The sequence below is a fragment of the Taudactylus pleione genome, unplaced genomic scaffold (assembly GCF_031769625.1).
Source record: "Taudactylus pleione unplaced genomic scaffold, aTauple2 ptg000256l, whole genome shotgun sequence".
NCBI lineage: Eukaryota > Metazoa > Chordata > Amphibia > Anura > Myobatrachidae > Taudactylus > Taudactylus pleione.
In genome coordinates this window covers 14,790,207-14,813,523 of record NW_028284658.1, presented here as the reverse complement: position 1 = coordinate 14,813,523, position 23,317 = coordinate 14,790,207, and the positions used below count along the sequence as shown (strand labels likewise).

The window sequence follows — 23,317 nt, the reverse complement described above, 5'->3', positions numbered from 1 at the left end:
GAGGATCAGTCTTTGCAAAGGCCTGGAATGGAACAGAGCATAATCCACCATGTCGAAGGCAGACACCATGGATCCCAGAACCTGCATTGCTGAGTGAATCGACACTAGGCGACTATGGAGACATCTGTGCACTCATAGTTGAAGTGTGGCGATCTTGTCTGATTTCAGAAAGATTATCTGATCCTGAGAATCTAGCAGGGCTCTCAGATGAATCATTCTGTGTGAGGGATTCAGGGAGGACTTTTTCAGTTGATTAACCATCCGTGTTAAAGCAATGGTTAACTACAGACGGCGGTAAAGCACTTCTGGGGCTCCTGTAGGAGCAGGAGGTCATGTATAGTCCAAAGGGCAGAGCCTGAAATTGGAAATGTTGCTGTAGTATAGCAAACCAGAGATATTGCTGATCTGAGGGCGCTATAGATACCTGTAGGTATGTGTCCTGAATATCCAGAGATACCATAAGGTCCCCGGGCTCCATAGCTAGGATTATGGAGCGTAGGGTTACAATCCTGAACCTTGGCACCCTTAGGAATTTGTTCAAGGATCTGAGGTTGAGGATAGGCCGATGAGATCCATTTGGCTTCTGAACCAGAAAAGGTAGAATAATAACCAGTCCCTCACTGAAATAGTAGGACTGGCACAATTACCCCTGCATGCAGCAAGGACTGTATGGCTTTCTGGATCTGTAAGGCCTTGTTTGGCTCTGAAAAAACTGGTGGGGAGACCATCAGAGAACTGAGAGGGCGTACCCGTTTGAGACCACTTCTCTTACCCAAGTATCCGTGGTGTTTTGACACAAGCACTGGGAGAACTGAAGAAGGCCTCCCACTCTGGGATATTCCAGAGGGAGGCCTGGTCCTGTCAGGCTGAGGGTTTATCCTTGGGTTTTGAAGCAGGGCATCTGGTGTTCCTGGTCTGCTTGTTCCTGGGATTGGCAGCCCTAGTGGAAACAGACTGCCTACAAAAGGACTGACCTTTAGGCCTTCGAGGCCTAGTAGAAGTAGTCACAATCTTGTCAAGGTCTGTACCCAGCAAGATCTCCTCATTGTAGGGTAAGCCTTCTAGGCCTTTCTTCAAATCTGCATCAGCCTTCCATGAGCGTAGCCACAGGGTACGGTGGGCAGGTATAGCCACGGCCCATGCGCTGGAGGTGAGGAAACTGGCATCTGATGTTGCTTCTCCAAACTAGGAAACTGCACCTCGAATGTGAGCAACAAAAGACATCTGAACCCTGGAAGCATCTGAGGGAAAAGTCTTCAAGTACGTCAGCCCAGCTCTCTACAGCTTTAGCCACCCATGCAATAGCCATTGTTGGACGGGCAACGGCCCCTGAGAGTATATCGATTTCAGGCAAGCTTCTACTTTCCTATCCATAGGATCCTTCAAGGAAGTAACTGTAGGAATAGGCAACCTAGCGCTTTTAATTAAACGCGTAACATGTGAAACCACTGCAGGAGGTGTTTCCAATATTGCACAATGAGCCACAGGAAAAGAAAATGAGGTCAGTATAAAACCTCTTATCAGGCAATTACCAGGCTGCAGCCATGAGTTCAGTTAGATGATCCGATAAAGGGAATTCTGCTGAAACCACTTTCTGTCGTTTAAACAGAGGGTGCTTGGATTTAGGGGCTGGCTCATCATCTTCTATTAATAAGATGGATCTGACAGCTCGTACCAAGGTATTCATTTTTTTTATTTTTTTTTAAATTCTTTATTTTGAAAGCTCATAAAAAAGATAACATAAAAAAAAAATCACAAATATAATAAACAGTATACATGAGCCATTTTTCAATAAAGTAAATAGCAATAAACATATGGGGGGAGGGGGTGAGAAGAAGGGGTGGGAGGGTAATGGGGGGGGATTGGGAACAGGACTATCAAGAGAAACAAAATATGTCTTTCTTTTTTTTTTTTTTTTTCACCCTTCCCTCTCTCCTTTATAATAAATAAATACTAGACAAAAAGTGTTATAAAGATAGAAAGAAAAACATGCTAGTTGGAAAACAGGAGAAAAGAATAGTCAGTTAGGGAGGTTTGCATAGGGAAGGCGTGGTAGGGAAATCAAACTCAACCATCGCGCATGAGTCACATATGGGTAGTGAGCACAGGGAGCAGAGGTAGTGAAGTGTCATATGAGAGCCATGGAGCCCAAACTTGAGAAAATATATGGCCTCTATCATGAAGATAATAGGTAATATTTTCCATTTCCGCTATATGCCGTATTTGTGATTTAGGGCAGAGAGAGTCGGTGGAAGAGGGTTTTTCCAATTACGGGCAATCAGACTCCTAGCAGCAACTAGAATATGGGACAACAGCTTAACAGAGCGGTTGCTGAGATTAGGAGAGGGATAATTTAAAAGTAAAGTCCATGGGTCTTTTGGGATCGGTTCTCCAAAGACCGTATTTAGGAGAGTATGAACAGAGGTCCAGAAAGGTTCAAGAGCCGGGCAGGTCCACCAGATATGAATTAAAGTACCATGGAGGCCACAGTTTCTCCAGCAGAGAGGTGAAGCAGAAGGGAACATATGGGAGAGCCGTACTGGAGTATAGTACCAATGGTAATACAATTTATAAGAAGTTTCTTTAAGGCGAGTAGAGATAGAGGTTTTAGCAATTGCCAGTCTCATGTCGTCCCAAGCCTCTTCATCAGGTGGAGGGCCAAGATCTATCTCCCATGAAGATTCATGGGAATTATTAGTAGGCAGAGCAGCAACAATGAGGATACCGTATATTTGAGAGATCATCCCTTTGGACATAGGGTAATATTTACAGAGCCGTTCGAAGGGAGTGAGGTCACAGAGAAGCGGGGTCTGTGGTAGGGAGCCTAAAAAATTTCGTATTTGTAGGTATTCATAGGGATTTAAAGATTGAGTTGGACATTGCAGTTGTAGGTCTGAAAGAGAGAGCCAGAGCCCTTGTGAACAAAAATCAGCAGGAAATTTGAGGGATGCTGTTTTCCACGACGTCATGTGGGTCGCATGTAAACCTGGGCGGAAATTGGGGTTACACCATATAGGGGTAAGAGGAGATATAAGGGTGGTAATATTAAATTTAAGTGAATATAAGACCCATATGTGGAGGAGGAATTTGAGTGTTGGAGGAAGGTTAGAGGGAGGAGGACGGTGTTTCTTTTGTAGGCCCCATAGGGAAGAAAGGTCTGGGGAATTGATATAGCTAGATTCAATATCAAGCCAGGAGGACGTTCCATGGGGGGAGTAGGAGGACACTATTTGGGAAAAATGTGAGGCTAAATAGTAGAGCTTAAAATCCGGGAGACCTCTACCCCCTTTGGAAATAGGTTTTTTAAGGATGGACGAAGATAACCTAGGTGGCTTACCATTCCAGATGAAACGGTTGACTGATTTCTGAAGGTTTTGAAGGAAGGTAAGGGGTACCACCACTGGGAGGGTTTGGAAAAGGTAGAGCCATTTGGGGAGGATATTAATTTTTACTGCGATGATCCTGCCCAGCCACGAGAGTATAAGCCGTTTCCAGGAAGTCAGATCCGCTTGTAATTTAGCAAAAAGTAGGGGAAAATTTTCCTGAAATAAAAGATCATAACGGGATGTCAGGAAGACCCCAAGGTATTTAATTTTTTTATATTGCCACTTAAAACTGTAGGAGGATTTAAGGGTCTCAACATCCTGGTGGGGGATGTGGAGGGGCATGGCTTTAGATTTTGAAAAATTAATTTTATATCCAGAGAGGACACCATAATGGTCTAATAATTTGTAAAGGTTGGGTAAAGATATCCGGGGCTGAGTGAGGGTAAGTAGGATGTCGTCAGCGAAGAGGGCGATTTTGGAAGATGAATTCCCGACCTGCACTCCGTGAATGCTAGGGTTTAGTCGGACGAGGGCGGCCAGGGGCTCTATCACTAGGGCGAAGATCAAAGGGGACAAAGGGCATCCCTGCCAGGTGCCATTTGAGATAAAGAAACGGTTGGAGGGGATTCCATTGATGGAAACAGTGGCAGAGGGAGTGGAATAGAGGGCCATGACACCAGTCAGGAAGTCTCCCGACATCCCAAACGATCGTAGGGTCTGAGACATAAAGGTCCAAGAGATCCTATCGAATGCTTTTTCAGCATCGAGAGAAAGAACAATAGCTGGAGATCTCCTGGAGTTTATGGTATGAATTAAATCTATGGTTCTACGGGTATTATCCCAAGCTTGACAACCCGGCACAAAGCCAACCTGATCATAATGGACCAAGGAGGGAAGGACCTGGTTGAGTCTATTGGCTAAAATTTTAGCACATATTTTAATATCTAGATTGAGAAGGGAGATAGGCCTATAACTAGCACAATTGTGCGGGTCCTTACCCTCCTTAGGTATCGCGACAATTCTGGCTTCTAACATATCCGCAGGGAAGGAGACCCCTTGTAAAACAGTATTAAAGAGGGAGTGCAGGTGGGGAACCAGATGCTCCATGAATTTTTTATAGTATGCAGCTGTAAAGCCGTCAGGTCCGGGGGACTTGCCAGACTTCTGTTGTTTAATAGAAGTTATAATTTCCTCTTCTGAGATCTCCTCACTCAAACCCCGGAGTGCCCCCTGAGATAGCTGAGGAAGATTGGCGGTGGAAAGAAATTCTTGGATTGCCGTCTCAGTAGGTGGGATAGAAGTAGGGTATGAAGAAGAATGTAAGTTATACAATTTATTGTAAAAATTTTGAAATTCAGATCGAATAGCTGCCGGGTCGTGAAGAAGATGATTATTGGAATTTTTAATCATAAGGATATTTCTATGGGTTCGTGCCGCACGAAGCCTAGATGACAAAATCTTATCAGCTTTATCTCCTTTTTCGTAAAAGGTTTGACGCAGCCATTTTAGACGTTTAGCTGTGTGTTGGGAAAAAAGGAGAGCGAGGGAGTGTCGAACAGCAAGGAGCTCTTGTTGGAGGGAAGGGCTAGGGAACTGTTTATGTTGTGACTCTAGTTGTTGAAGACGAATTGAGAGGGAGTTAGTACGGGTTTGAAAATCTTTTTTAGCTTTGGAAGCTATACTAATCAAATGTCCCCGTAGAACAGCTTTATGAGCCAACCAGAGAGTGGAGGGAGAGGTGTCTGGGAGAGCGTTTAATTGAAAATAATCCGTAAGTAGGGTTTTGAGACGGGTGATCGTATCGCGAGAATGAAGAATGGTGTCATTTAAGCGCCATGTCATTGGACGAGGACGTTCAGTAATACAAGATAGGTCGGCTGAAACAGGAGCGTGATCAGACCATATCAAAGGATGGACATGAACATCCACAAGTTGCAGGGCTAGGTCGTGGCTGTGCAGGATCATGTCTATACGGGAATAGGAGTTGTGGACAGAGGAGAAGAAAGTATAGTCTCGAGTGAGGGGCTCTCGAACCCGCCAGGAATCATAGAGAAGCTGGGATTTCATGAGATCAAGCAGCGCCTTGGAATTACGGAGGTCTGCCCGGCCGGAGTTAGTGGCTCCCGAGGTAGATCTATCCAATGAAGGGTTCAATACTGCATTAAAGTCACCAGATACAATAAGGGAGCCCAGCCGTTTACGAGAGAGGAGGGTGTCTAGTCTAGTCTAGTGAAAAAAGCTGGTTGGGCTTGGTTAGGGGCATATATGTTAACAATGGTGCAAAGAATATTATTAAGAGTACCCACAAGAATAAGAAAGCGACCCTCTTTATCTTCATAAGAATCGATCATATCAAAAGTGAGGTGGCGGGCAAATAGGATAGCAACTCCTCGTTTCTTCTGCTTAGAGTCGCAGGCATGATATGTGGTGGGATAGGATTTAGAGCGAAGTTCTGGATGGAGATTTCACAGGAAATGAGTTTCTTGGAGAAATACTAAATCTCCTTTATATAAATTAAGAGTGGTAAAAAGTTTGCTACGCTTTTGTGGGCTATTGAGGCCCTTCATGTTGAAGGAGAGTACCTTAAAACCCATGCGCCATGGTTGAGAAAACAGCTAAAAAAAATACAAAAAACAATTGAAAGTGGAGAGGTAAGCAAAAGTGACACATCATCAGACATGTAAAAAGGAAGAAGTGGTCCTGTTTGAGAAGGAAGGAAAACCGGTAAGGGAAAAGGAAGGTAGGTCGGCCAAATGGTAGAGGTCCAAGGCCACGGGTGCTGACAAAGGGGAGGGGAACTATGCCCTAATGAAGCACATAGGTCAGCAGATGGGTACAAGACCCTGGGGGGGCGCGGCAGGAGGTAGATAGTTTATCCATAAAGAGGTCATAGAGAGGAAAAAATATATACATATAGAGCCCTCCCATAAGCCCCAAATATAATAAATATATGGAAAGAAAAATACAACATTGTACAAATGGAGTATAGGAAAAAAAACAAAAAAAACAAACAAACATAGATAAACCTAAAAATAGAAATCAAAAAACAATATGGTTGGAAAGAAAAGAAAAGAAAAAAAAAAAAAAAAGGGAACAAATAAATGGGAGAAGAAAATACAATAAAAACAGAAATATAAGAATTAATAAACAAGAGATGGGAATAAATCGAGGAGTAAATCGAGGGATAAATCATCCCAAAAAATACTGAAATACCAACCGATAAACAGAGTATATATATATGTTCATAGATTATATATATATATATATATATATATATATATATATATACATACATACACAATAATATATATATATATATATATATATATATATATATATATATTAGGGATGTGCAGGCTCGGTTCTACTCGGTTCCGTTCGGTTTTTTTTCCCGAATCTTATTGGGTTTCAGCTGTCACGAGTTTTGGATAGCCAATAAGATTCGGTAAAAAAAACCGAACGGAACCGAGTAGAACCGAGCCTGCACATCCCTAATATATATATATACATACACAGTCAGGTGCATAAATATTGGGACATTGACAGAATTTTCATATTTTGGCCTCTATTCACCACCACAATGGCTTTGAAATGAAACAAACAAGATGTGCTTTAACTGCAGACTTTCAGATTTCATTTGAGGGTAATTACATCCAAATCAGGTGAACGGTGTAGGAATTACAACGGTTTCTATATGTGCCTTCCACTTTTTAAGGGGCCAAAAGTAATGGGACAAAGTAAACAATCCTAAATCTAACTTTCACTTTTTAATACTTTGTTGCAAATCCTTTGCAGGCAATTACAACCTGAAGTCTGGAACGCATAGACATCACCAGATGCTGGGTTTCATCCCTGGTGATGGTCTGCCAGGCCTCTACTGCAAATGTCTTCAGTTCCTGCTTGTTCTTGGGGCATTTTCCCTTCAGTTTTGTCTTCATCAAGTGAAATGCATGCTCAATCAGATTCAGGTCAGGGGATTGACTTGGCCATTGCATAACATTCCACTTTTTAGCCTTAAAAAACTCTTTGGTTGCTTTTGCAGTATGCTTCAGGTCATTGTCCATCTGCACTGTGAAGCGCCGTCCAATGAGTGAAGCATTTGACTGAATATGAACACATAATATTGCCCGAAACACTTCAGAATTCATTCTGCTGCTTTTGTCAGCAGTCACATCATCAATAAATACAAGGGAACCAGTTCCATTGGCAGCCATACATGCCCACACCATGACACTACCACCACCATGCTTCACTGATGAGGTGGTATGTTTTGGATCATGAGCAGTTCCTTTCCTTCTCCATACTCTTCTCTTCCCATCACTCTGGTACAAGTTGATCTTTGTCTCATCTGTCCATAGGATGTTGTTCCAGAACTGTAATGGCTTTTTTAGATGCTGTTTGGCAAACTCAAATCTGGTCTTCCTGTTTTTGTGGCTCACCAATGGTTTACATCTTGTGGTGAACCCTGTATATTCACTCTTGTGAAGTCTTCTCTTGATTGTTGATTTTGACACATATACACCTACCTCCTGGAGAGTGTTCTTGATTTGGCCAACTGTTGTGAAGGGGTTTTTCTTCACCATTCTTCTGTCATCCACCAATGTTGTTTTCCGTGGTCTTCCAGGTCTTTTGTGTTGCTGAGCTCTCCAGTGCGTTCTTTCTTTTTAAGAATGTTCCAAACAGTTGATTTGGCCACACCTAATGGTTTTGCTATCTCTCTGATGGGTTTGTTTTGATTTTTCAGCCTAATGATGGCTTGCTTCACTGATAGTGACAGCTCTTTGGATCTCATATTGAGAGTCGACAGCAACTGATTCCAAACGCAAATGTCACACCTAGAATCAACTCCAGACCTTTTACCTGCTTAATTGATAATGAAATAATGAGGGAATAGCCCACACCTGTCCATGAAATAGCTTTTGAGTTGATAGTCCCATTACTTTTGGCCCCTTAAAAAGTGGGAGGCACATATAGAAACCGTTGTAATTCCTACACCATTCACCTGATTTGGATGTAATTACCCTCAAATTAAATCTGAAAGCCTGCAGTTAAAGCACATCTTGTTTGTTTCATTTCAAAGCCATTGTGGTGGTGAATAGAGGCCAAAATATGAAAATTCTGTCAATGTCCCAATATTTATGCACCTGACTGTATATACAGACAAATCAACAAAATCTCAGTAAGATTATAATAAATGAACAGCTAAGATAAGAACATATATAGATGTATCTTATATTCATTATGATGGAACTTCATCAAAACTTAATTACATAAACTTCTATAAAAATAACAAAAATAGGCTAGATGAGTTCCAGATACATATAATGAGACGGTAATGTAAAATATTCGTAATGGGGGACATCCTCACAAGTGGAGGGACCCCATCACGAAATCACAAAAATAATGCAACAATGAACCTATTAGAAGGTCTTAGGTTTCAGAGATCTGAGTGGAGGACTTGGAAGACTTAGGAACAGTAGACCATTCAGATGGAGGGGGGCGTCGAGTCGGTTGTCGAGACCTTTGAGGGAGGGAGGCGGAAGGTGTAGGACCAAGTTCTTCGGATATGCCCAGTGTTGATAGAAGAGGTTGAGTTCCGAGGAGAGACCGAGCCATATGTAATTGGTTCTGGTGCCATATTAGAATGCGAAAGAGGTAACCCAAACGGTATCTAATATTATGATGACATAGCAGGGTGGTAAGAGGCTTAAAGTCCCTACGTTTAGCAAGAGTCAGAGGGGAAATATCCTGAAAAATCTGGAGAGTAGCATCTCTAAAAGTGACTGAAGAGAGCTTGCGAACTTCTCTCATTATAGTCTCTTTGGCTGTAAAGTAGTGCATACGTAGGATGACGTCTCAGGGTTGAGAAGAAGATTGGGAGCGCGGCTTTAGCGCACGGTGGGCTCAGTCTAGGAGCAGGTGATCTTCCTGAGTAGATGGAGAGAGTTGCATGAATAGGTCTTTGAGATAGAGCTCAAGGTGGGGGAGCTCGACGTCTTCGGGAATACCTTTGATGCGGATGTTGTTACGTCGGGCCCTGTTATCTTGATCTTCTTGACCGTCTTGAAGCTGAGCAACATCTTGGCGTAACTGTGTAAGGTCGGCGTCGTAAGATTGTTGGGATGTAACCACCTCCTCAACTCTACGTTCTAGTTGGTCTGTTCTGGAACCAATAGCAGAAATTTCCGCTTGCATGGCATGAAGAGCCTGAACAGATTTTTTCACATCTTTGAGTTCTTTGAACAGTAAAAGGAAGTCCCTGCGAGTAATGGGAGAGAGGTCATCTTCTTCCGATTCGGAGTTGGAGTGGTCAGGAGCTGATTCTGGTGCAGTATCTTTAGCATCAGGCAAGGATTTAGGTTTTGAAAGATATGGTGTAAGGTCTCCTGCGAGGGATTTCTTCGCCGTTCTAGGCATTATGAATATCGATGTATAAAAGGGAGCAAAAAAAAAATGTAAAAGAAACTCCACGTGTACTAATTAGGGGTGGGAGGGGATGAAATCAGTTAGTACATGTTGTAGCTGTAGCTGTCAGGTCGGGAGGGTAAACTGTATATCAATCTCGGCCACTGTAGTAAGAGTCATAAGGGCGTCAAGGGGCCCAATTGCTAGTAATGTATGGAGATCTCTATGTAGGCAGCAACAAGGTCCCAGTCACAGCAGATGGAGAGAAAGTAGCCCGTCAGTGGAGGACCCAATCCAGCAGGAGGGAGAGAGCTGTGGATTGAAGCAGTGGATGTTCCTTAGACTGCAGGAGGGGGCCCCAGCCGGCGGTGTTTTGCAACAGTCCAAGGTGACCAGCACACAAGGGGAGAGGGTAGCAGGAGAAAGGAGGGCCCAGCAAGAGAGGAGAGGTCTCCAGATGCCTGTATATAATAGAACAGGCCAGCAGTAGTAGATCAGGTCCAACAGGAGGGGGGCAGCCAGTGGCAGAGGACCAGGTCCGGAAGAAGAGCGGCAGCCAGAGGTGGTAGCAGAGGCCCTGCACTTCTGGAGTGCAGCCGGGGCTCACAAAATGGCGGCCTCCCGCGATTCGCAGTTCCGGCCGCGGGTATTTCTAGAGGTCTCTGGGGGTATATACCTCTTCAGCCACAGCCAGTGAGGATCCGGAGGAGGGTAGGGATGTCGCGGCAATCACCCGAGGGGAGCGGCAGCGGTATCCAACAGCCGCGATGCCGCTGGCAGAGTCGCGTCGGGGACAGAGCCAAAATTGAGGCCGCGGCTTCACCCTCAGAGTAGGCCGAAGCGGCGGTCGGGCGTCTGCGGATTCGCGACAGGCACAGCAGGGTCTCTGGGAGCCGGTAAGGTGTAGGAGCCCTCTGGGGAGAGTCAGCAGTAAGCAGGGGCTCCACAATATATTGCTTTTATTGCCGGTCAGACGGAGCCAGAGAAAGGCACGTCTGCTCCGGTGTTCAGTTAGGCCACGCCCCCCCAAGGTATTATTTTTGACCGACTCTCATCCTCCTCCAGAGGGGAATCAGGGTAAGAGAGAGCAGCAACTACTGCCTCCTCAGATGATATTCAGAATCTGAGAGTTGCGTGGACAGTGACGATAACACAGTACGCTAGAAGGGCTTACTGGGTAATGGCTTCTCACCTTGCAACATGGTTTAAAAGGCATTAGATGTAGCCATTAGACTCTGCACAGAGTTAGAGAGTTAGTCTACCCATGTGGGGGCACAGGAGATACCTGTATTGCCTGAACCTGTTGTGGCAACCCTAAAGGGGGAATTACACCCTGCTGTGATAACCCCATAGGGGAAATGACCGCTGGAACTGCCAGGCAGTCCGCAATAGTTTGTACATGCGCTGGTTGTCTGATGGGCCTGGCCCATCTTGTATCAAATCCTCCTCACTTAAGCCTGCAGCACATAATCTGCATGATATCAGTATGGGTGCAGATGCCTGTTTGTTACTCTTGCCTTTGCTAGACATAGCTGCAGAGTAATATGGCACACAATATGGCACTGGGTATAATGCAACCACTGTGTATGTAGGATACTAGTAGGAATGCAATATACTGGTCCTGTCTTATGCTTCGGTAAGCTGCAGGAGCACGCAGCCCAAATAGGACATTGTGCAACGACCAACTATGTGACAAACCTCACAAATACTTAGTTCTATATATGTGAGGTCCAGGAAATCCCCTGAATACACCTGTATGTCAGGGCAGAAGTTTGCGCATTATCCTTGCCTCGGTCAGCCATAACTGCAGGGCAATGTGATACACAATCTGGTACTGGGTATAATGTAACCACTGAGTATGTAAGGTACCTGTAGAAATGCAATATAGTGACCCTGTCTGGTGCTTGGCGCAAGCTGCAGGAACACACAGCCAGATATGGCAGACTGCAGAGCACAACTGTATGTGACCAACCTCACAAATATGAAGCCTTATAGATATGAGGTACAAGAAACACCCTGACTACACCTGTATGTTAAGGTAGAGTGAAAAAAGGGGTACAGATATATGCTGACAGTAGAAATAGACACAGACAGGCAGCGCTAGCACAAGTCACATACAATGCAGAGATACTGCTGCAAATTTGGCACTATACTCAACTACACACACTCAGTGTCTAGTAGGCTATAGCGCTACATACGCTTACTCCGGGGAGAGGTATGTAGGGGGATCGGACCATGCGCTGTCCTGAGAGAGCTGCGACTGCACCACTGAAGAAAATGGCCACCGGAGACTTCAGAGGGGGCATGGCCAAGAAGGAGAACAGCTCAGGGAAGCCAGACCTCAGTGGAATGTCGCCCTGAGCTGAGGGGAGGAGCCGCTAAAATGGGGAAGCGCTCCCCTGGCTGGTTGTTAACCCCCGGAACGCTGGTTCCCGCACCTAATGTCCTTGGTGGTCTAGAGCCTGGGTCCACACCCAGCGACCTCCGGTCTGTCCCCTGAGACTGGAGGTATAGACTGCCTTAACGCACGGGTCAGCGCAAGCGGTGACCCGCCTTACCTGTCCCCTTACGTCCAGCTGCTGTCTGGGTCCTCCGCGGGTCCTTGGCTAGCACTGACCCCCGGAATGCCAGTCCAGATCCCCAGATCAGTACTGGCGTTGCGGCTCCGAAGGGGTGGCAGAGCAGCAGTGCAGACGTCCCTCAGACAGTCTGCTCAGGGGCGCCGAGAGGGGGGGGGGGGGGAGAGCGGGTACAAATTACCCGGGCCGGGCTTCCTGAGGGGCCGGCGGGGGCCCGGGTCCAACGCTGCCCCCCCTCCCTCACAGCAGCCCAGCACACAGTCTCCTATGTATGTGGGGGGATGGAGCGATCACACTGATTATGCCCCACCTGGCTTTGCACCGGGCTTAGGGGGCTCAGAGCGCCCCTCTCACCAGCGCGCAGCACCGCTGAAATTTTTTCTTTTTTTTCGAAGGGGGCGTGGCCACGCCTCCCACGATTAGGCCACGCTCCCTGTTACTCGGGCCAGCCGTGGCTCTTGGCGGGTCTGAGTCTGCTGCTGCATGCTCTATGAAGAAAGGATAAAAGAATCATAAAAATAACAGCTTAAGGGCTGCCTAAGCAGCCCCCTGCGTAATGGTGACCCAACTCCGGACGGGCACCAATGAAACTGAGGTGCCTCTGGCTCGGGGTATAGGGAGAGTGGACCCAGTGCATCCTGGGAGCTGAAAGCTTCAACTGCATGGTGCCCGGATTCAGTTCCATCACCTACACCCCAAGGTCTCCATGTGGAGCTTATGGACCCTGAAGAAGAAATTACAATAGTAAATCACTCATATATCCGATATATTTCTGTTGAGTGAGAAGTCTCTATATGTGGTTATTGTCTAAAAACACACATTGTGGCTTATTTTTAATAATACATTATTAAAAGTTCCTTTTTAAATTACATTTTTGTACACTTGTAGCATAATGTTGTAAGGGGCATTACTGTGTTTGGCATAATGTTGTAATAAATATTACTGTGTGTGGCATAATGTGTGAGGGGCATTACTGTGTGTGGCATAATGTGTAAGGATCATTACTGTGTGGCATAATGTTATAAGGGGCATTACTGCATGTGGCATAATGTTATGAGGTGCATTATTGTGTGGCATAATGTGTAAAGGGCATTACTGCATGGCATCATTTATAAAGGGCTTTGCTGTGTTGCATAAAATGTTAAGGGCAATACTGTATGGCATAATGTGTAAAGGGCATTATTGTGTGGCATAATGTGTAAGGGGCATTACTCTGTGTGACAATGTTATAAGAGGCATAGCTGTGTTTGGCATAATGTGTAAAGGGCATTACTATGTGGACTAATGTGCACAACATCTTTTCACTCTACAGAGAAAGCTTTGGGCTTCTCAGCATCCCTGTGAGTGCTGGGCATGCCCCCTACAGTGACGCCCTGTCCTTATAGAGGCTCCCCACTAAAGCAGCCTGCCCTGTGCCATCCCCACCCGCTGGCCACAGTGTCCCTCTAGTGGGAAAAGTTACGGTTTCCAATCGCTGCCGGATGAAGAGACGGCATCTATTCACAGTGAGGGCAGAGCTTGGGGGAAGCCCAGGACCTCCGTAAGTGCTGGACAAGCTCCCAAGAATGACGAATTGGTGACGTGTCACAAAGACATATCCCCTCACTGATCGGCTATGCCCCCTGTTCGGGAGCGTGCGCACCTTCGGGGCGTGCATAGGGGCCCTATGCACACCTCAGTGCCCTGCCCCCAGTCTGCCGGTAACACTATATTGCATAACTATTGTTCATAAGAGAGTGGCAAATTGTCAAGAAACAGTAACACAAATTCTGACACAGTGCTAAAACTGGAACCACCCATTACCAGATCTCTAGTTTCGCCTATGGATACAATAAGTCAGAAATCTATACCTATAAAGGAATCATTGGTTTTATATACATTTCGGTCACTTCTACAATTAAAAATGAGAAAATTGCAATGTAAGGCACATGAAGATTCTGTGTATACAGGTAGTTAAGATAGATTACCAGTATTGAGAGGTGGTAAAGGCCACTTATAAAGTATGAGCAGGTAGTAATAGTAGATGTCACCAAGGTTCCCCAGGCTGCTTTTAACATCTTGAAAATGGGAATATCCACAGTGAACCCCAAATGAGAGAAACCGCAACTGCAGTGTGGTATTGAAATACAGAAAGGTATCTGCTTCCAGGGTGTCAGGTGGGTTGCGAGGTAATATTTGTGTAGACATTGTAGACGAGGCTGCTGTCTCTAGCATGTCTATGAACTCTGAGGAAGACACTGGGCCTCCATCCAGACAAAATAAAACAAAACGTGAGATGCGCTGTTAGATATCTTTAAGAACATGAAGGAGTCTGGGCAAGGCATTTATTGTTATCACAGCAATTCCAATTCTGCCTATCCAGAAGATACATGTTCTTTTTTTTTGCATATACGACTATTGCTCTATTAAATATGGCAGACGAAATCTGCAAAAATCAGGGGTTTTGAAAATCCAATGCTTAGTAAATATACCCCTTAGTTATTCAAGTAACATAAAAAAAGTAACCTTCATTTTGTTTGGATTAATAAAAATGTAAACAATATAATCTAAAATAAAAAAAGTGTGCAAAAGATAATATAAAGTCACTTACCTGACAGATGTGGGTAACCTTCATGGCAAGAATATTAAGCTATGTAAAAAAAAAATAAAAAAAAAAATGAGTTCACAGGACTATAGCCAATGGGCAGGTGCAGTGTGGTGAGAAAAGGTTAGGGTCAGGGAAACAGATACAAAATAAGTAAAATGGGACGAAGAATGAAACTACTTCCAGAGTGTGTATACATTTACATGGCCTTAAGCTGGCCACACACTAGACCAACTTACATCCAACCAGCCAACTTGTTGATTGGTTGGAATGAAAATCTGGTAACGTATGGGAGTAAATAATGATCAGCAATTTGCTCCTAAATGCCAGAAAACAGATGAAAATGGTAATTCAAACAAGTTTGTTAAATGTTTGATCTAAATTATTTGTTCAAACGACAGTTTTGGTCCATTTTCCAGCGTTTGGGAGCAAATTGCTGATTCCATTCCTTACCAGATTTTCATTCTAACCAATCAACTAGTTGGCTGGTTGGATGTAAGTTGGTCTAGTGTGTGGCCAGCTTTAGTCAAAGCATTTGATATTAATTGCAACCTGCATGCATAGTTATTTAAGTAGAGCTGGACAATAGTAGCTATGATTGCAATTCTCATTCTGCTACAACGTACTGTGGACAGAGTGGATTTATTTACAAAAACCTCACTTTCTTTTTCAAGTATATGTTTCAACTCAGTGATAATCAGTCTTTGAAATACATTAATATGAAATAGTGAATTACTAGCTCTTTAATTGCATCCCTGCCCCAAAATACAAACGTGTCGCCACTCCCGGCCAGCACTAATTGCTTTTTTGTTAGTCCTGACTCCGAGTCCTAGGGACACCTGTTATACCCATATTATCAAAATGTGAAATAGCTTAAACTGATGAATATTTCGGCACATATTTGTCACTCAGTTTATAGTTATACAGCCGGTAACTCAACTGATAAACGCGCAGCCTAAAGTCTAACTCCATCATTGCTAATATCAAACCTGAACGCTAGGTGGCGCACTGACACTGCCGAACAAATCCAGCTACACTCGACTCCCTCACACATTGTGCCGTGTGCCTATTGGCACTCTCCTTAACCAATGAGATTAGGACGTATAGTCACTGGACCCGGAAGTGGTGCGGTGTTGTGTCTGCTTCCGGTTGAGGAAATGGAGACGGTTCACCGGCTCCGGCAATTTGACGCCTATCCGAAAACATTGGAGGACTTTCGAGTGAAGACATGTGGCGGGGCTATAGGTGAGGGCAGCTATGTATGCAGCAGAGGATGAAAACCTCGGTGTTTGTGACTTCTGGTCTGGAGAGTGTGACCACTGACAGGCGCCCTGTGGGTACTACAACTCTCGTAATCCTCCCTGCATTGCGTCCTGTGGGGACTATACTTCTCATAATCCTCCCTGCATTGCGTCCTGTGGGGACTATACCATACCTTAATCTTTCAATGTATATTATCCATGTCCTTGTCCTGCGGTGTATTGTATTGTACTGTGTCACTTTTTTGGTTATGTACTTTGTAAGGTGCTGTGGAACACTTGTGGCGCCATTTAAATAAACAATGATGATGATGATGATAATAATGACCCATTCCAGGAGGGTAGCGGATAGATCCCCTTCAGTAGATGTACCCTGACGTCATTAGTTACGATTCACCTGGACATAGAAGGGGAATTAAACTGTTGCGAACGTGAGTTACCATGCACGAAGCATGGCGAGTGGACAACTCTCCTCTTTTGGTGGTTTATATGGGCATGGAACCGCACTTCCGCCCTCATTCCACTTCACTTCCAGGTACATCTACTGAAGGGGATATATACACTACCATTCTAGGAGGGACAAAATACTCTGTTCCTGGACTTCCTTCACAATTTATCATTGCCTTCACCTGTCAAATAACTAGTTCAGCATAGGTGATGACAATTATAAATTAAGAGTAAAGTCCAGGAACAGAGTATTTTGTCCCTCCTGGAAAGGGTGATGTTGGGAGGAATGCTATATTCCCATAATCCGCCCTGCCTGGCACAAATTGCGGGCGGTGTAGACTGAAGATAAATGTGGGTGGCGTAGGCTGAACTTGTCGGGATCTGTCTTTACGTGAAGTTGAATGTTTTCCATGTGTTTGAGTCATGTGTACTGGGAAGGGAAGCCTGATTCTAACTGATCTCTTGCACCTTGCATGCTTGTTCAAGTGCCAATACTAATGATGACAGTTGCATCAGCTGGTCCTTATATTTTAGGCTTTTAGACAATAGATTAGACTCCTACTATTCTTTTACTGCTGTATGTTAATACTATGCTATAACACCTGGGATCTTGGCATAGTCTAGGTTGTAAAGGCTAATGGTCCATACACACGGTCAGATCAGTCAACGATCAGATATCGTCTGATCATCCTACATGTGCTGGATGATCGTGATCGAACATCCAGAACATGCACCATTCCCCTAGCTACTATAACGACCTTCAATCGTTGATCGAGGGTCCCTATAGTAACCTGGTCGATATCGACCAAGTTGGCCTGCATGCACGGGCGATGGTCTGCGCATCGACCATCATTTGGTCGTTAGAGAGGGTAAAAAAAAGGACGATTTAAACGATCAAACAATATCGTTATCGCTTTAATTGTCCTTTTTATCTGACCGTGTGTATGCACCATTACACTTATTCCCTGCCCTATGTTAAAGGATGACTGCTGATGGACATAACCTCTGTTTAGGACAAATACTGCATCTACTTCTGTCTGCCTGTTTCTTTGTTAACAAAATGTAATTTTGATCTTTCCTTCCAGTTACCGTGGTTAGTGGTCTTATAATGCTGATTTTGTTTTTCTCTGAGCTTCAATATTTCCTCACTAAAGAAGTAAGTATGTCTCTATATATTATACATAGTTACCAAGGTCTTATGCTACAATAGTCATAAATATGAACTTCTCTGCATAGTATGCATGTAATGTAATACATTATGAAACATAGCAACTGGTTTTATAAGCCGCGCAGTTTGTGTTCTCTGAGCCCGATTCAAAGGTGGATGCTATAGCACAGCTGCTGTGCTAAAATATACAAAAGCCACATAAGGCGTGTCAAGTAAAAAGATGCCCACTGCCAGCTTCTCTGATTAGCTGCTGTGTCAATGGGCTCTGTCATCAGGTCAACTGTGTGACCATCTGAATAACCCTCAGGCAAAATCACGCTGTTGGGCCAGTGAAGCTGCGTCCAAGGACTTCTCTGAATTAGGCCCTCTGTCAATATCTCCAGCAACTCTTGTCTTTTAATGTGTAAATAAGAGTTGGCCGCACACATGACAGTCAAGGTAGCTAATTTAATACTGAAATCACTGTGTGTGGACCTTCTATCAGCCTACAAATATGACCGGTCCTCTAACATTTATCTGTATTTACACTGTCATCATGTCCTCTTTATGTATTTGTACCGCTTTGCTGCAAACTGCCATGTGCACTATGCTAGCAAAAAACAAATATTGATTTTGATCAGAATAAATCCAGCCTGGGCCTTTTCCATGGTTTGTTTTCAGCAGACCGCACAGCAGGAGACCTGTAGGTAAGGCATAGAGGGAGCCGTCTCTAGAGAGCTCTCTCTACTAACAGCCCCTGTCAGGATGTTGAACCTCACTCTGCACTCTGGGGGATGATGGCTTATGATAGAGCATCATGGATATAAAGCACACTGTAATTTATGTTGTTATGGGGAACCCAAATTTATTTGCTAAATGACCTAATGAGCAGGCACTTTGCAGTATATTTTAAAATGTAATAATTTAGTCTTCCTATTCCACAGGTAGGTTTTTTTATGGTAGGTAATGCTGGGACTTCTAGTCCAACAACGGCTTGAAAGCCACAGGTTGCTAGCCCATGTTAAATACTAGTTGCAGTGCTTATCACATTTGTCTTCCTAGTGTTTCCACATTGTATTCCACAACTTTTTAAGGAAATCGTAATGCATCTATTTGTTTTTCTTTCATCCATTTTAGCTATAAGTCTTCTTTATTTTTCAGGTCTACCCGGAATTATTTGTCGATAAATCTAGAGGAGACAAGTTAAAGATAAACATCGATATTATATTTCAACATATGCCTTGTGCATGTAAGTAAGCTACAGTTTATTGTATTATACAAGTTTTTAGTGCATATACTGCGCAGGGGAAGTCTGTTCTGAAATTTCACTTTGTCAGTGATGTGGATAACTTGCTGTTGAATTGCAAAACATACTGTATTCGTCTCCTAAACTGCCAGACATTGCAGCGATTCTCATTACACAGAGAGAGCTCATTTTTGGATAAGGAGGTTAAAATATGTAGAGACAGAGGATTACCAATATATATTGATTATAGAAATATTTATTGGCCTGGAAGATGGTTAGGAACCACCAGGTCCTACTTAAGTTTATGGAACTAAGCAACAAAGCAATTCTATCGATGGTTTTCTGTAACTCTCCTCCTTTTATGTCCTTTAGATTCAGCAATATTATACATTGGAATGTATATAGTATTCCCATCCTCCCTCAGGTTTATGCTGTAGGCCACTAAAATGTAATATGTTGAGCATTGCTGCTTGGAATATTGGTAGTTGTGTTCACTTAATTGAACAGTTAACATAATCCAGGGCTTTATATTGACAGGGCCTCAGCACCTTGTGAGGTTGTTTTGGGCGAGTCCAAACTTGCCCCTTAATTATGTGATGATTGTCTGGCAGATCTGAGCATAGATGCCATGGATGTAGCTGGAGAGCAACAGCTGGATGTAGAACACAATCTGTTCAAGCAGAGGCTGGATAAAGATGGGAATCCGGTGACCTCAGAAGCAGAGAAGCATGGTATGGGTCTATCATGTCCTGAAAAAACAAATTATACTAATCTATAGTTTCATGTTGAGCAGTGTCCAGTGCAACCAGAAGCAGGATTGTGTTACAACCAAGATCAGTGGATAATTTGATCACAAATGACAGATTCTGATTTTGGAAGTTAAGTGAACTTCTAAAACCAAATTTGTCCCTGACTTTATTAGGTGTGTCTGTAAAATGTGGCACATAGAATTTGAACAGTAAGGTTTTAACATGCTGATTTAAAGTATAACAATATAAATAATCTCTGGGGAAATGAAGAGGGAGATGGGGCTGTAAGGAAGGGTGTGAAGTCGGGGGGACTAAAGCAAGGCTTGTCATGCCATCAGATATCTTGTCGTCATAATCACTTATCAGTTTACCTATGAAGAGTATGGTGGTCTGTTTTGATGGCTATAAAGTGAACTATTTATTGGTCATTCCCTCCTTTTTATGAGAACCTCTTAAATTGGACCTAAGGTAGCAAAAAGCCTTTTGTTTTAGTTTATTTTCCATTTTAACATAGGTGTGTTATGGAAAAATAACAGACATGGAATTTGTGTTACCATGTGTCACTACAACAAGTAAGGTTATACATGTTACATTTACTATGCAGGGTTTTTCCTGCAGACATGAGATTTTGGGTATCCAACTGGGTGCATGATTTTAATTTTTTTAGATGGCACTCCTACCTTATTTTTTTGAGCACCTTCTCAGCAAGTCCAATTTTTCCTAAAATCTTTATTTTAAAGAAAAATTGTTGTTGCTTCAGAACTGCCTGGACACCTCCCCAATGACTAAGCAATTGGAAGTTTCCAATTAGCTTAATTTGTGGCAGTGCTGTCCTTCTCCGCTTCCCCGACATGCAGAAGTCCTCTTTCTCAGTCTTCCACAGCAGTGTCTGTGACCCCTGTCAGTAGTGTGTGTGAGACCCCTGTCATGGTGTGTGTGTGCGCGTGTGGGACTCTTGTCACGGTGTATCCCTGTGTGTGTGTGAGACCGCTCATGTCAGAGCATGCGGCAGCAGGGCACAGCAGAGAGAGGAGTGGACGGAACACGGGTGAGTGCCCAGAAAACAACTTTGTGGCCATTTTGCTTTTAATTGAATACTCTGTGTATTGGGAGCGTGCATAGCAGCGGTAATTTATACCAGTATTATTTCTACTTCAGGGTCCATAGGGTATCCACAGGATACCTTGGGGTATAGGTGTGACGTCAGTCGCAGGGCACCAAAGAGTTAAGCTTTCAGCCTCCCAGGATGCACTAGGTCCCCCTCCTATACCCCGCCCCCGGGCCAAGGCACCTCAGTTTAGTTTGGTTCCCGGCCGGAGTCGGGTGCACCTGTTGGAGTGGGGGCTAGAAGAGCCCCTGAAGCTTTTTCTTCATGCAGCTGTGGCTGCACATCTGGATGAACAGCATGGACAGTCAGTCCTGACGTCCATGCTGTCTTCCCTACACCCCGCCGGTACCAGAACGCCGGTACTGATCCGGGGATGCTGGTGGGCGTCTGGGGTCACAGCTAGCGGTGACCCCAGATGCTCCGGACCATGGCCGGATTCAAGGGGGACAGAGGTAAGCAGCGGGGTCCCGCGGTGGGTCCCCGCTGATCACATGGTCCTAAGTCCCCAGGCAGGGGGCTCCCTGGGGACTGGCTGCATCGTGGAGCCAGGCGACCAACCTGCGCTTCCACTACCCCCTGGGACAGCGGACCGCAGCAGAGCGGTAGCGCTGCGGCGTCCCAGGGGTTAAATGCATGCCAGGGGAGCGCGCCTTCCCTGTCTCACAGCCGGCGCCTCCCCCGCTGCACACAGCCCTCTCTGCACTGTGCTGACTGGTCCTGTGTCAGCGCTCCTCCCCCAGGCCAGCTTCTCTCTGCTCCTCGGCGGCCATCTTCTCTGCAACGCATGGTGAACGCTGCTGGAAGTCTGGAAGGAAGCATCGTGGTCTGGGTCCCCCCGCATACCTCTCCTCCGCTGTGGCTCAGGTCTGTGTATGCAGCGCTGTGTCCTACCAGGCCCTGTGTCTGTGTAGTTGAGTGATCAGCGCTGTTAGTGCAGGAATTGTTATTTCTCTGCATTGTATGTGACTGTGCTAGCGCTGCCTGTAACTTTTCTTCTCTAAACTGTCAGCTTTATTACTGTCCCTGTTCTTTCTGCTAAAGCCCTTGCGGTGCGGTGCTGCAGGGTGGTCTCTCGCCTATTTAATACTTAATTGGTGAGAGAGGTCACATACATGGTGCCATCATGTCTGAAAGTGATTTTCCCCTCCGGCTACAGTGTACCACGTGCAAAGTACCGTTAGCGGAGGGGGAGGGTAGCGCGGAGGGCCTTTGCCGGCAGTGTTTGTCCATGGCGCGGCCTATTACGGTTACAGCACCGGTACAGGAGCCGCCCTGGGCTTGTTTCGCTCAGGCGTTAACAGCTTTAGTGGGCCAGTTAGCTCCGCAGCCCGCGTTTACTCCGATGGGTTTGTCCCAGCAGTCTGTGGTGTCGTCACCCATGCAGGGGTTCCCACGACAATTGGTGGTACCCCACAGTCTCCCTATTTCCCCGCTCCCGGGTTCTCAGGAGCCAGCGTGGGTTAACTCCCTGACGAGTTCTGTACAGCACTTGTCGGATGTGTTGCAAGGGGAGTCTGTGATGCGGCCTCATAAAAGGCCGGTGGCGTCTCTGTCCGCTCCTTATGAGGATGACGAAGGGACGTCTGATGATGGGGAGATTCTGGATCCTTACGATCAGGAACCTTTCCATACTAAGGACGCTGATGCTAAGTCCAAAGTATATATTCCTGGACTTATTCGGGCGGTCCGCACAGCCTTGGTGATTGAGGACGAAGTTCCCCCAGCGGCTAAATCTAAGTATGCCTTTTTCAAAGATGTGAAGGGCGATGCCACAGTCTTTCCTCTTTCGGGTCAGTTGGTGGACCATTTAGAGGAGGCGTGGAAACAACCTGGCAAAAGATACCAGCCGCAGAGACGCCTGGCGGTGGCTTATCCGTTCGCGGATAATTATTTTGCTAAGTGTGAATCCCCTCCACAGGTGGATTCTCACGTGACCCGTCTTGTCCGTAGTGCCACATTGCCGATGCCATCCATGTCCTCCCTTAAGGATGCTACGGAACGCAAGGTAGAAATCTGCCTGAAGTCCGCTTATTCCCTTGCAGGGGGGGCAGCACGGCCGGCTATTGCCATTTGCTGGGTTGCCAGAGCGATGGAGCGCTGGGCGGATTCATTAGAGGCTTCTCTTGAATCCGACTGTCCGGCCGAACAGGCGGAGTTGATTGGCAATCTCCGTGATTCGGCCACCTACATCAACGAGGCGGCTCTAGACATTAGTACTCTGGTGTCTAGAATTTCTTCAGCAGCGGTAGCTGCTCGTCGCACCTTGTGGCTGCGATCCTGGAAGGCGGACGCAGATCCAAGAAAGGTCTGGAAGCGTTGCCGTTTACCGGAGAAGTTCTCTTCGGTCCGGATCTGGATAAGATTGTGGCCACGCTGGCGGCAGCCAAATCTGCTTGTCTCCCGTCGGCCGCTGCTCCTTCTGGTTCTGGACCATCGTCCTTTCGGTCATCTAGGGCCCAGGGCAGGC

General features: G+C 45.3%; 1 protein-coding gene and 1 long non-coding RNA gene across 3 annotated transcripts in view; one reads left to right on the top strand and one right to left on the bottom strand.

Annotated features, from left to right (window-relative positions):
• Window positions 1–15,940, bottom strand: part of LOC148514968 (uncharacterized) — an 87,134-nt gene extending 71,194 nt beyond the window's left edge. The window contains exons 1-2 of the long non-coding RNA XR_015879438.1: window positions 15,884–15,940; window positions 14,901–14,939 (exon numbers count right to left, since the gene is read on the bottom strand). This is a non-coding gene — a long non-coding RNA (uncharacterized LOC148514968). The remainder of the gene's footprint in view (window positions 1–14,900; window positions 14,940–15,883) is intronic.
• ERGIC3 (ERGIC and golgi 3) overlaps window positions 15,858–23,317 on the top strand; it is a 38,424-nt gene continuing 30,964 nt past the window's right edge. The window contains exons 1-4 of one of the 2 annotated variants that reach the window (XM_088480673.1): window positions 15,858–16,139; window positions 17,686–17,756; window positions 18,909–18,996; window positions 19,605–19,724. In XM_088480673.1, coding sequence (XP_088336799.1) covers window positions 15,983–16,139; window positions 17,686–17,756; window positions 18,909–18,996; window positions 19,605–19,724 — 436 coding nt within the window. In that variant the 5' untranslated portion in view covers window positions 15,858–15,982. Of the gene's footprint in view, window positions 16,140–16,931; window positions 16,952–17,685; window positions 17,757–18,908; window positions 18,997–19,604; window positions 19,725–23,317 lie in introns of those variants that run through there. The other variant, XM_088480674.1, reaches the window with a different exon arrangement.